This window comes from Magnolia sinica, chromosome 7 (genome assembly GCF_029962835.1).
Source record: "Magnolia sinica isolate HGM2019 chromosome 7, MsV1, whole genome shotgun sequence".
NCBI lineage: Eukaryota > Viridiplantae > Streptophyta > Magnoliopsida > Magnoliales > Magnoliaceae > Magnolia > Magnolia sinica.
The window spans coordinates 83,648,224-83,662,105 of NC_080579.1; the positions used below are offsets into that span (position 1 = coordinate 83,648,224).

General features: G+C 40.1%; 1 protein-coding gene across 3 annotated transcripts in view; it reads right to left on the reverse strand.

The window, feature by feature from the left end:
- Positions 1 to 13,882, reverse strand: part of LOC131251564 (protein VAC14 homolog) — a 64,077-nt gene that overhangs the window by 45,881 nt on the left and 4,314 nt on the right. For all 3 annotated transcript variants that reach the window (XM_058252334.1, XM_058252333.1, XM_058252332.1), the window contains exons 4-8: positions 5,875 to 5,964; positions 5,653 to 5,772; positions 5,145 to 5,173; positions 4,880 to 5,022; positions 4,692 to 4,786 (exon numbers count right to left, since the gene is read on the reverse strand). In XM_058252334.1, coding sequence (XP_058108317.1) covers positions 4,692 to 4,786; positions 4,880 to 5,022; positions 5,145 to 5,173; positions 5,653 to 5,772; positions 5,875 to 5,964 — 477 coding nt within the window. The remainder of the gene's footprint in view (positions 1 to 4,691; positions 4,787 to 4,879; positions 5,023 to 5,144; positions 5,174 to 5,652; positions 5,773 to 5,874; positions 5,965 to 13,882) is intronic.

Sequence of the window (13,882 nt, forward strand, 5' to 3'; positions counted from 1 at the left end):
CACCTCAAAACTCACTATAATCGAGCGAAGATTTTCCACAAAAAATAAAATAAAATCATTCACCTTGCACAATAAAAGTGTATCATCTACATACTGAATATGAGTAATCTAAAAATTTGTGTTATCCACCCCAAAGCCTTTAACAAATCCCACCCGAACTCCGTTGTGAATCATTTTACTAAGGGCCTCCATAATTGTGACGAACCAAAAAGAGGATAATGGATCGCCCTGATGCAACCCTCGAGAAGCTACCAAAAAACCTTTTGGCGAACCAGTCACCAGGATGGAAAATTTTGTCGATCTGACACATGTCTAAATCCAATATCGCCATTTTACATATGATCTGAGGGATCTAAGATTTCCAAAAGCATGAAAGAATTTTCCAATTGGATCCAGTGAGCTGACTTGGTTAATCTTCCTATGACCGGAGACAAATTTACTTGGTCAAATGGTCAGAACCCGCCCATTATGTCACGTTTGGACAGGTTCCTTGTTAATACGGGATGGTTGGACCCGTATCCATTGGCCTAGGAGAGAGGCCTTCCCAGGCCCACACCTGATCACATACCTATCCTTCTCCAACTATAAACCGAAAGTTGGGGTCCAAAAGCATTTAGGTTTGAATTGATGTGGCTCAAATCAAAGGGTTTTTATTAGTGGAAAGATGGTGGTTTTCGTTCCAAGTAGAGGGGACAGATGGTTTTAAGCTGCACAAAAAAATTTGAAACTTCTAAAAAGAAAATCTAATGGCCTGGAATAGAGAAGCCTTCGAGGCTAAAGAGAATAAGCCAGCTGGTATGCTAGAAGAGATTCATGCCATAGATCTAAAGGAAGAATGGGGTGAATTATCCATTGAGGATAAAGAAAGGCGGTCTGCTCTTTCATCGAATTACTCCAAACATCTCAAGGAGGAGGAAATCAAGTGGAGGCAAAGGTCGAGGGTGCTTTGGCTGAAGGAGGGAGATAAGAATATGTGGTTCTTCCACAGGATAGCTTCCGCTAGGGCCCAATCCAACAAGATTTGCTCCCTTATGATGGATGGCTCAAGACTCGAGAAAAAGTATAAAGTGTGCGAGGCGATTGTGGGATTTTATAAGAATCTATTATCCAAAGACCATTGGAACTGGCCGAGATTAGATGAGCTCCATTTTGATAGCATCCGGAAAGACCTTGTCGAATGGTTGGAGAGGCCTTTTTTCTGAAGTGGAAGCGAAAGAAGTTGTGGATAGCTTGGGTCGAGATAAAGCACCCAGGCTCGACAGCTTCCCTCTTGCGTTCTTTCAAGTCTTCTAGAATATGATTAAAGTCAATGTGACAAATTTCGTCAAGGAATTTTTTGCTTGGATCATTTATCCCCAGAATTGGGAGCCTCCTTCATTGCTCTAATTCCAAAAATACAAGGCGTGAAGGGGCTGAACGATTTCAGACCTACTAGTCTAATAGGGAGTAAGTACAAAATTCTGGCCAAAGTTCTTGCTTCAAGATTTAAGGCCGTATTGGGAAAAATTATTTCTCCCAATTAGGGGGCCTTTGTGGATTGAGGGTAAACTATGGACAGCGCCCTTATTGCTCATGAGTGTACTGATTCTCATTTTAAAGGAAAAAAAATAAAATCAGGAATTATTTGTAAACTCGATGTCGAGAAGGCCTATGACCACTTTGAAGGGGAATTTTTGGACTACATGTTGGGAAGATTGGGTTGCAAAGAGAAGTGGAGGAAATGGATCCAAGCTTATGTTTGATCTCCTTTATGGTGTTTAGTGCTTGTGAATGGATCTCCAAAGGGTTTCTTTAAACCGTCTCAGGAGTTAAGGTAGGGGGAACTGCTCTCTCTGTATCTCTTTCTTGTTATTGGGGAAGCTTTCAATCACATGCTTGCTAAAGGCCAAGAGACTGGCCTTATTAGCCATTTCTGTGTCTAGAATGGGTGATCGGATTTCACATGTCCAATTTGTTGACAATACGATTATCTTTTGTGAAGCGGACCCATTCATGGCTGACAATATGTGGAAAGTGGTTACATGCTTTGAGGTGGTGTCAATGTTGAAGATTAATGTCGAGAAGAGCGAAATGTTGGGAATTCATTTACCTAAGGAAGAAGTTATATGTCTAGCATAAATTTTTGGATGCAAAGTTGGTTCCTTTCCCTCCACTTATTTGGACCTTCCCTTATGTATGAGCAAGCCAGCCAATCACTTGTAGGATAAGGTGGTTGAGAGATTCAAAAGGAAGCTATCTAAGTGGAAGAGTCATTATCTTTCACTAGGCGGTCATATTACTCTCATCAAATCAGTCTTATCCAACTTGCTGTTATACTTTACGTCGCTATTCAGGTACCCTTGGGCAGTCAGGCCAGGGAAAGATTGGATTTTCTTTTGAGAGGTTCCGATGAAGGATTCGAGTTTCATTTGTTGAAATGGGATGAGGTTTGCAAACATGTGGATCAAGGAGGGGCAGGGTGCGAGACTTGGGAAGTATGAATGTCACCCTTCTCGGCAAATGGTTTTGGCATTTTGGGACGGAAAAGGGATCCTTTTGGCACGAGATTGTTGCTAGCAAGTACAGCTTTAAGGAGGGTAGATGAAAGACAAATAAATCTTCTTTATATAGGGCCTCCCACATTCGGATATCAGTGTCAACTATTAGATCGGAAGTTTGGCGCAGCATTTCATTCTCTATGGGTGATGGCTCTAGAGTCAGATTTTGAAAGGAACCTAGTGTGATGACTCTCCACTACAGCTCGATTTCCCTAATATGGCTAACCTTGCCCCATCAAGAGGTCTTAAAGTGGTGGATTACTACTACATTTGTGACTCGTCCATTTCTTGGGCTCCTCTTTGCAGAAGAAGCTTATTGGATAGTGAGGTTAACGAATTCGTAGCCCTTTTAGCCCGTTAGCAGCATGTTCATCCTCCAGGTGGGGCAGATTCTATGGTGCGGAGGAAGCATAACTTGGGCTGATTGTCGGTCAAATCCTTCTACAAGTTAATTCGGAACGAGTATGGTGTGAGCCGAGGGGAGTACGCATACCTTTTTTGGTTTTATGGTGCGCCACCCATAGTATCAGCCTTCACTTGGTGGGGAGAAAGAAGTTTCTAACGATGGACAATCTCCACAAGGGATCTTTGGTTATTCCAAACATGTGTTGTATGTGTAATCAAGATGTTGAGTCCATCAACCATCTGTTCATCTTTTGTCCTTTCACGTTTAAGATTTGGAACTATTTTGTAGCCGCATTTGGGGATCACCAGGTCATGCCAGGATCAGTTCGGGATTTGTTATGGGCATGGCATGGGGGTACCGGGGGAAGGGAAGACTGATTTAGCTGGATCCTGACGCTTTCAGCAGTTTGGGATGAAAGGAACGGTAGGCAGAAATTCCTCCCACTCTGTCGAAGCAGTTGTGGTGGTCAGATCGTTGGTTTCTGATTGGAAATCCCTTTCCAGTAATCACTGAAATCTGGTAGCTTTTTCGGCTCCCAACAGTTTTTCCTTTTCCTTTTTTGTATTCTTTTACTGCTTTTGCAGGTCTGTAATAAAATTTTCCATCACCCTTCCAAAAAAAAAAAAGAGTCAAGAGTCTTAGTTTATATGGGAATGGAGAACACTCAATCAAGTTTTACCATTAAATGACTAGGTGACTGACACAAGTTAAAGGAAACTCGCCCGATTCATTCTACTTCTTTATATCGTAGAAACCCAACCCACTTGGGGAAACTTCTACAAATTGCAACTCAGTTAAGTTTACCAGTTCCAAAGATTCGTGCAAGTCAAGTAATGCCATGCATTTTAAACTTTTGACCAAGCTTTCGGCAGTTTTCGACTAGTGAGTTCCAAATATTTTGACTAGAAGTGTATTCAAGTTTTGAGTTTCATCTAACATGATTAGGATTCTATTGACAAAAGGATTAAGGACAAGACAACACTGAAGAATTCATACAATCAACAGCCAAAGGTGCAGGAGAACTCCAGCAACAAATGGAAAACACAGGTAAGCTTCACAAACGTTACTATCCAAAGGAGGGTGGTGGTTAATCCTTTTTCTTTGCAAACCCTAAATGCTCGGGGTTCTTGACAGAGATAGATTTAGATTTGGGGAATTTTTCCACTGTTGATTTGGGGCTTTCGGTTGTAGAGAAGAAAGAAAAAGATGAAGAAAATAAATTAAATTTTAGAGGTTTTCTTTAAGCCAACCCCAATTAATTGGGATAAGGCTTATTATATGATCATGATGAGGTTTTCTTTCAACTTCTCTATGAAATGGAAAAGGAATAGGGAATATGAATTTACCTTTTTCAACTTTTTTCCCTTTTTTTTGGAAAGGTTATAGTACCCGGAATTGAACCCTTGATCACTCACATACACACACTTATTTTTTCCCCTAAATTTCCTCGTATAATACTATCCGATATCAGAAAAATATCTCAATTCATCCAAGTTACTGAGTCGACTCCCCAAATTTTAAATTTTGTAGCTCGCAGAATCAAGTCAATCTCTCAAGTTTACAATCTTAGTCTAAACTAAACCAACACCATCTTGGAAATTCCCAAATAGATTAAAGAAACTAAAGAAAAAATTAGAACCTTTGGTAGCAGGCTTTCAAGAAGGAAAAAAAAAAATTTAGCGCTCGCAAGTGAGCTTCTTTACAATTACCAAAGAAAGTGTACCCTTCATAGAGAATGGAAATCTTACAGGAGAGTTCTTTATCTCTTGAAGAAATTCAGTAAGTGCAGAATCAGCTTGTTGCCGTATTTCGTGGCTAGAATCGCTTAGCATGTTGAACAAACCTGACAAATTTGATGTCTCATGAGCCAGTCATAATTTCCAATAACAGAACTACAATTCACTCAAAGGAAGTATTATTTGTAATGATGGCATACCATCAAGAAAGTCTGGAAGAAAACCAAGCATGTCAATTTCAGGATTACTATCCAATACTGTGATCCAGCCAACCAAAAACTGGCGGACATAAGGATTTAGAACGTTCATGCGCTCCCTTAGCAGCGGTATAAATTCTTCAATGCTGCAAAAAGAATCGAGGCAATAGAGTAAGTCATACAAGCATATTATCCAATTTCAATTTTTGTATGCTGAAGTTTTTGCTTGTATAACTCAAACACATAAGGTAGACACAAGATGGTGCACCTGAATTGGTCGCTTTCAGTTACAATATCCTGGTTAATAATGTGAAAGAATTAAAATTCGAAGGTATGGTTTTCATAAGATAATTGACAAAATCCAATCACCATCATCATCTTAGCTTCTCCCAGTAATTTGGGGGTTGGCTTTAAAGTGGAAAATTCACAAATGTTTTACAATTGGCTGCCGACCAGACATCAACCTTCCCATTTTACCCTGGCAATTGAAACCCATCTCGGCAGAGGTTCCCACTGACACCACTCACATACCAACACAGTACTGCTCAGTATTGGCCCCCAGCATGAATATTACATGCATGCCCCAAAGGGTGAGCAAACAATGTTGGGTCATTGAGGAGCAGTTGCCAGGGAAACCTCTAGGCACCAAGCAACCACACATAGATGAGTTCCTTTGCACCAGGTATAAATGCGGTTACCTGAGATGTCACCAAGGCACACTAGTGTATCACAATCACCTATCTATGAGTTGGTTAAGAAGTATGGTAGTATTTTACCTTTACAAGATGGTCTAGAAGATGAGCAGCACTTTGCACATTTGCATCCGAATCTGCTGAGAGCTTACAGAGAGCGTTGAATATCTGATTGAAGAAGACAATGATCTCTCCTCTTACAACCTGCACAACAGTTTAGACTGGTTAGGCCCCACCATAGCGAATATATTATTAATAGAATATTGGGAGTAACATATCTGTATAATAAAAACTATCCACCCTCACCTTTGCTATGTTATACAATGCTTCACATGCATAATAGCGCACCCTGCTATCTTGGTCAGAAAAGCAATTAAGAACTGGTGGTACAATTTGCTACAGGTTACATCCAAAAGAAATAAATTATTAATAGCATATCCAGGAAAAGAAGGAAAGAGAAATGACCCAGCATAGATAAACTACTTGAGACATCACAATTTGAAGATAAGCTTGCATGAAAACCTGGATATTGTGGTGATTTTAATATCGAAATGCAAAATATAAACAGTGTTAGAATGCTCACAACTACCATGAACATTGAACAATATGAAACCTAAAAGCTTGAATCACTATTCGCTAATTCAACTTGGTTCTCGGACACTCAATTCACATGTCAACTCTCCAACATCTTGGAGAGTTGCCAGCAAGTCAGCAACACAACCATAGTCTTTTTTACTTTGGATAATTGGGACACAAAATGTGAGTATTACTGGAGAGATGAGTCTCAAATTATCGTGGGCTTACACCAAGTGTCAGCATTGAGTGCCTGTCTTTTTGCATTGGTTATGAACCAGCTGATGAGGCATTTACAGGAAAAGGACCCATGGCGTATATGGTTTGCAGATTAGATAGCTTGGATTGATGAGACGAGTAAAGGGGTAAACACAAAGCTAGGATTAAGGAGGGATGCTTTAGAATCTAAAGGCCTGTTTGGATTATGGGAAAAGAAAAGGGAAGAAAAGAAAGTGTATGCCTTCTCTAGTTCTCCCATGACAAGACATTTCACCATGTTTTGATAGCAAAGAGATATTGGATTTCAAAATGCAATCATCACCCAAACACCATATTCAAATTCTCAAGCACGAAATACAAGGTGACTTTTGTGAAAACTTTATTTGGATTTCCACTGGTTATCCAAACAAGACCCCTAAAATGAGTCCATGGGAATCCATGCTCATGAGGAATCTAAGGAAATCATCATTAGATAATCAAAACAATTTTTTTCTTTTATTTTCTTTTTCAACCATCAAAACAAGCCCTCAAGATTTTAAAACTAGTCGGACTAAATTAGAGCATATGGGATGCAACTTTAGTAACAATAGGAGTGGAGAGACTGTGAAGGATGTTGCTCATAGAATTAGAGCTGGGTGGATGAAGTGGAAATGTACCTCCAGAGTTCTCTGTGATCGTTGCATACAAATCGAATTAAAGGGGAAATTTTATAGGTAAACTATGAGACTAGCTATGCTTCATGGGACAGAATGTCAGACGATTAAGGAAAAACTTGTTCATAGGATAAGTGTAGCTGAAATGAGGATGCTGAGATGAATGAGTGGCAAGACGAGGAAGGATAATTAGCAATGAATGCATCGAGGGAACTTAGGAGTAGCACCAATAGGTAATAAGATGAGAGAAAGTAGAGTATATGGTTTTTCCATGTGCAATGAAGACCAAGAACTGCACCAATTAGGAGTGAGTTGGTTCAGATTGACGGCTCTAAAAAGCCAAAGGGAAGGAATGTTAGATGGTTAAGGAAAAACTTGTTCATAGGATGGGTGTAGCTGAAATGAGGATGCTGAGATGAATGAGTGGCAAGACGAGGAAGGATAATTAGCAATGAATGCATCGAGGGAACTTAGAAGTAGCACCAATAGGTAATAAGATGAGAGAAAGTAGAGTATATGGTTTTTCCATGTGCAACGAAGACCAAGAACTGCACCAATTAGGAGTGAGTTGGTTCAGATTGACGGCTCTAAAAAGCCAAAGGGAAGGCGAAAAAAGGACATGGGTGGAGGTAGCAAGCAAAGACTTGATGATCCGTGGTTTAACTAAGGAAATGGTCCTTAATAGAGTGGAATGACAAAACAGGACTCATGTAACAGACCCAATTAGTTGGTATAAGGCTTTGATGATGACGATGATGATGGAACACAAGTTTAGGTTGAGTGTGGATCTATGTTTTGCAAAGTGGATCAACTAAAGGAAGATTCCCATTGATAACCCACCTTAGGGCAATGACAAGATTGTATGTTGTGCACATGTAGAGACCGTTAGCACTGGAATTGATTGGTGACCATGGCATTTTCTATCATCAACTATATCCTACCTAATCGATCCAGTGAGCATTTTCAATTTTTGATCCATGTTTTTGCTGTAAATCATGTTAAATTAGTGTCAAATGGTTACAAATCTATGATTCTTCATGTTTCCTATGAAAAATCATGGATTTGGAACTTCAATTTCGAGATTTGGGAGAGATGGGTCAAGTTGCAAAAAATGGAGAAAAATAAAAAAATTCTCAATTTCTCACAAATCAATTGCAATCTTTGTATCCAAACACAAAATTAAACATGTAACCTGATCTAGTGATTCTTATTTTGCTTTTAAATGTATTACCTGTGTTTCCATAAATGTCTTCTTACGTTTATAAATTATATGAATAGACTTTGAATATAATTGCATCAATTCAGTTGGAAAGCACATATATCAAGACCCCATAAAAAGGAAACCCCTATTATGTGTACTTTTTTTGTAATGTTTAGATTTCTAAGTGTGTATTGATGTCTTTTTCAATAATCCGTGAAGTTTCATTGAAAATTCTGACCAATTTCCCAATGTTCTCATGTTTCCCAACAAAAACGATACTTTATGTGATACAACCGATATATCCCATGCAGTAACCGATATTTATTCGTACGATACTTTACACGATAACGATATTTAAAGCATTTCCCATATGTCCCTCCATGACTTTCTTGTCTGGGAGCTTCATGCTGGAGGGATAACTAGTCATTTTAGGCGTGACAAGACTATTGCCCTTGTAGAGGAGCGTTTTTATTGGCCAAGTCTCAAGCGAGACATGGCTAACATTATAGGGCAATGTAGGATTTGTCAGCTAGCAAAGCAGAGGATGCAGAACATTGGTTCATATGCTCCTTTGCTAGTCCCCCATGCTCCATGGGTTGATATTAGCGTGGATTTCGTGTTTGGGCTCCCCAAAACGATTAAAAAGCACAATTCCATTTTTGTAGTTGTGGATCGCTTTTCAAAAATGGCTCACTTCCTCCCATGTTCTAAAACATCTAATGCCACTAACGTGGCTAAGATATTCTTTAGGGAGGTAGTTCATCTGCATGGTTTGTCGAAGACCATTGTGTAAGATCGAGATGTGCAGTTTATGAGTTATTTTAGAAAACTCTATGGCACATGATGGGAACTAAGCTGCAGGTCTCTTTGGCATACCATCCCCAGTCTGATGGTCATATGGAACTTGTCAATCGAAGCTTAGGGAATCTACTAGGATGTCTGGTGGGAGACCATATCAGGACCTAAGATGTGGTTTTGTCTATAGCAGAGTATGCATATAACAATTCGATCAATAGGTCCACAAGAATGAGTCCATTTAAGATAGTACTTTGGGACAAGCCTAGAATGCCTATAGATCTCATACCAATGTCCGTCTCACATAGGCCATCTGAGTTCGCAGAAGCATTTGCACAGCATATTCGTGATTTGCATAGTGAGATCAAGAGGTGCATTCATGCTATTAATCAACATTACAAAATCTTTGTAGATTCACATCGTAGGTTTAAGGACTTTCAGGTGGGTGACTACGTCGTGGTCCGCATTAGGCCTAAACGATTCTCACAGGAAACCGTGAGGAAATTGCATGCTCGCAATGCAGGTCCCTATAAAATTTTGATAAGAGTAAGCCCTAATACGTATGTGGTGAATCTTCCATCTAACATGGGCATTTGCGCAACATTCAACGTGGAGGACCTTGTGCCTTGTGACGGACCCACGACTCCATCTTCTAGCCCTCCTGCAAACCTTCCTCTTACCCCAGATGATGGTGTCCTAACCCCGACCCCAGTCCATGGCCTTTACCAGACCCCACTTCCCACCCATTGCCTTATCTTCCATCACTAGAGAGAGAGAGAGAGAGAGAGAGAGAGAGAGAGAGAGAGAGGATGATCTGGACCACCAAGTAGTCTCTACCCGCCATAGAGAGTATCAGAAATGCCTCATGAAGTTGAAGAACAGGCTGAAGTCAGATAACACCTAGATTACAGAGGCAGAGTTTCAACGCATTGATCCCAACCTCCTCAAGCGTTACCACAGCTTTATTTTGCCAGTGGCGATTTCTTCCCAATCGGGGAGAGTTGATGGGGACATCAGAGGACTTATTCGAGTGTACTAGAGATGAAGGCGACCACCCACATCAAAGCAACTCTCTTTGTGGATGCGAGACGAGTTCCAGATGGGGCCCGCCAAACCACTTTGAAGACCCCACATGCATTAAATGTGCTTCAAGAAGATCCCACTTAAGGATGATACATGTGGGTTGCTTAGGAGACAGTTTTAGTCATAGGATTTTTTTTCATGTCATTCCGACCATTGAATCTTTTCGATCAGGCCATCAGGCCACCAGATCTTCCAGACACAGGCCCCTTGGACCCTGATTTTGTTTTATTTATGTTTTTTATTATTTTTAAGATTTATTTGACAGTTAAGATTGATGGTAAGTGTTTCAGTTTGCTTATTTTGGATGATGGGCCATGTCACTTAAACAAGTTCCATGTTTATAATTTTTTTTTAAAGTTTTAACATAAAAGCAAGGGTGGATGCCCAACCCTATTGGAAAGCTTGAGGGAAAAAAAAAAAGTCTTCCTTCTTTTGAAAAGGTGTTCTTCCTCTTCCTTTAAGGTTTGTGAGAAAACACTCCCTTCCAGTCGAATTGTGTAAGGGTAGAAGCTTGCTTGGTGGTGGATTCCTCCAATGTGTTTTTTCTTTCTCTCTCTTCTCCAACAAGGTACACACTTTCTTCACTTTTTTATTCTCATTCCCTTACAAGTCCTCTAAACCCATCAAAACCCAACCCAATCCATCTCCTTTCTCTTCCCCCTACCCATCCACAAATGAACATGCACGCAAGCACGCGTGTCCGTACAGGCTGCCATGTGTGGGCCCCCCTTTTGGTACTTTTCCTCCCTTAAGTCCCTTCCAAACCCTACCTATAACAAAGCCCAAATCCTTAGATCCCTAATTCCCAAAATCCCTAAGCCTCAATCTCTAGACCCCAAAACCCTTGACGAAAATCTAATTTCTTTTTCTTTTTTTTTAAATCTGATTTTATTGGTGTCATTGTTTTCTCACGTGGATGTTGTACTACCCACGCTAGAAATCCCCACTTCCAAGTGTGCCACTCTCATAATACTTTATATCTTCGTGCACCGTGTATGTGATAGCCTAGGCCTTTTGCCTTGCTAATCTGAATTTTCTGAATTTATTATGTGTATGTGTTTGATTTTATATGTTGAATATTGAAATTGATGCGTATTTGATCCCACATCTTACATCCTAGGTTAGTTTCACCCATCCTACATCATGCATGGTGCAAATGATCTCAAGAACAGTAGACCTATCAGTCTTATTGGCAGCCCTTTATGAGATTTTATCGAAAATTCTTAACCAAAGGTTGAGAGGTGTGTTATCCAAGGTGATTTCCACTTTCCAAAGTGCTTTTGTGTTGGGTCGGTAAATTTTGGACAGTGCTTTAATTGCCCATGAATTTGTCAAATCTTGTTTTAAAGCTGAGTCCAAAGGGATTGTCTATAAACTTGATATGGAAAAGGCATATATGATCACATTAGCTAGTCATTTCTAGAATGTATTCTAGGTAGAATGGGATTTGGGATTGTTTGGAGAAAATGGATTCATTCCTGCATTTCATCAGCCAAATTTTCAATTCTCTTAAACAGGTCCCCGTTTGGCTATTTCAAATCTTCTCGAGGTCTTCAGCAGGAGGACTATCTTTCCCCTTTTCTTTTCGTAATCATGTCAAAAGCCTTGAGTAGATTGTTGAGTAGAGGTCAGTTGGTGGATCAAATAAAGGTTTTTCCGATAACCCATCTTCAGTTTGTTGATGATACTATTTTGTTTTGCAAAACTGAGGCTTCTATGGTGACTAATATGAGGGCTACTGTGGGCAGGTTTGAGGTGAGTTTTGGAGTTTCGACTAAAAGTGAATCTCTCCAAATCAGAAATGTTGGGAATCCATACCCCCAAGGATCTTCTTTCAAGGTTGGCTAGGATCTTTGATTGTAAAGTTGGTTCTTTTCCCTCATCCTATTTGGGCCTTCCTCTCTATTTGGAGAAGCCTCCAAAAGCATCTTTGGGATAAAGTTATCGAGCAAATGGAACGTAAGTCCCTAGAAAAGCAAGTTAATCTACCTTGGGGGTAGATTAACCTTGATCAAATCATCTCTTTCCTACCTGCCCTTGTACCTTTTATTGTTGTTTCGATGCCGTAAATCAGTCATTGACCGTATAAATAAACTGCAGAGAGATTTCTTATGGGAAGGGGGGAGTGCTAACAGTAAATTCCATTTGCTTAATTGAACTAAAGTTTGTAGACCTTATGATGAAGGGGGGGCAGGGATATGTAATTTGGAGCATGCAAATGCATCTCTCTTAGGCAAATGGATCTAGAGATTTGGATTAGAAGGTTGCTCTTTGTGGAGGGAAATTATTGCCGCCAAATATGACCCGTCACCTTTGGGCTGGTGGACCAAAGAGTCTTCCCTTTATCACACACCCTCTGTGTAAAAGGGTGGCTAGAGTGGCCCATGTTGTTAAGGAAGGTTTGAGTTTCGTCGTTGGGAATGGTTCCAAAGTGAGATTTTGGGATGATGTTTGGTGCAAGGATTCCTTGGTCCAGGCCTCTTTCCTAAATCTTCGTATTTTATGCCCCTTGGATAATGTTTCGATGGTTGCTTGCATGTCTAGTAAGGGGGTGTGGACTCCTCCATGTCATAGAAACCTTAGTGATTCCGAATTCGATGACTTGGTACACTTGCTATCTCATTTGCAAGGGGTGAAGTTGGATACGGACACGGCTGACCCTTTGGTGTGGAAGTTTGGGAAGTTTGGAAAGTTATTTGTCAAATCTCTGTATCAACGGCTTTCCCAGGATGGGCACAATGGAGAGTGTGCTCATATAGCTTTAATTTGGTCTTATTGAGCCACTGCTAAGGTAGCAGCCTTCACATGGTTGGTAGGGAAGAACAAGATCTTGACGATTGATAATCTTCGCAAACGTAACATGGTGTTACCTAATGTATGCATCCTTTACTTGGAGGCGAAGGAGACGGTGGATCATCTCTTCTTGCATTGTTCATTTGCCAAGATTGTGTGGTCGTGAATTTTTAAAAAGGCAAACATTTCTTGGGAGATGCCAAGGTCAATTGTATCTTTGTTCAGGGCTTGGCATGGGGAAGACGAGGGGTTGCTCGGTAATCGAAGATGGAGGTTAGCCCTACTTGTGTTTATTTGGTCCATCAGGTTCAAAAGAAATAGCTATACTTTTAGCAATGAGTCTCATGTCGCTACAACTATTTCACAATGGGTCTTTGTTTGTATTTACGAGTGGGCCTCTTCCAGGCCTACTTAGGGGGTTTTTCCTAGGAGGGTTTTTTGGTTGTCTCTGTGGGGTTGTTTCCATGCAGTCTGTTGTGGGCAAGCTTCTAGGTGAGGTTTGTATAGTTCTCTTTTCTTTGTTTTTTTTGTTTTTTTTTTTTTTTTGGTTGTTGTTTTTAAAAAGATTCTTTTCATCTCTTTTTTTTTTTAAAAAAGGACCATTTTGGAAAATATCGGAAGAGGGTAAACCATCACTTTTCGTTTTTATCTTCTTTAGTTATATTCAAATGTAATGGGCGATTTGTTTTACATCCACCCACCCACTCTTTTCATCTCTGAAAAAAGAAAAGACCATTTTGGAAAATATCAGAAGAGGGGTAAACCATCACTTTTCGTTTTTATCTTCTTTAATTGTATTCAAATGTAATGGGCGATTTGTTTTACCCACACCCACTCACGTGCACACACAGTTTGGGCTTAGCCAACATATAATAAAGGTAAAGCCCTGGCACACACGCACACATTTTGGGCTTAGCTGACATATAATAAAGGTAAAGCCCTAGAAACTCTTGATAGGAGGATGTCAATGTAGTGGACACCTGGAAAGTTAACAAAA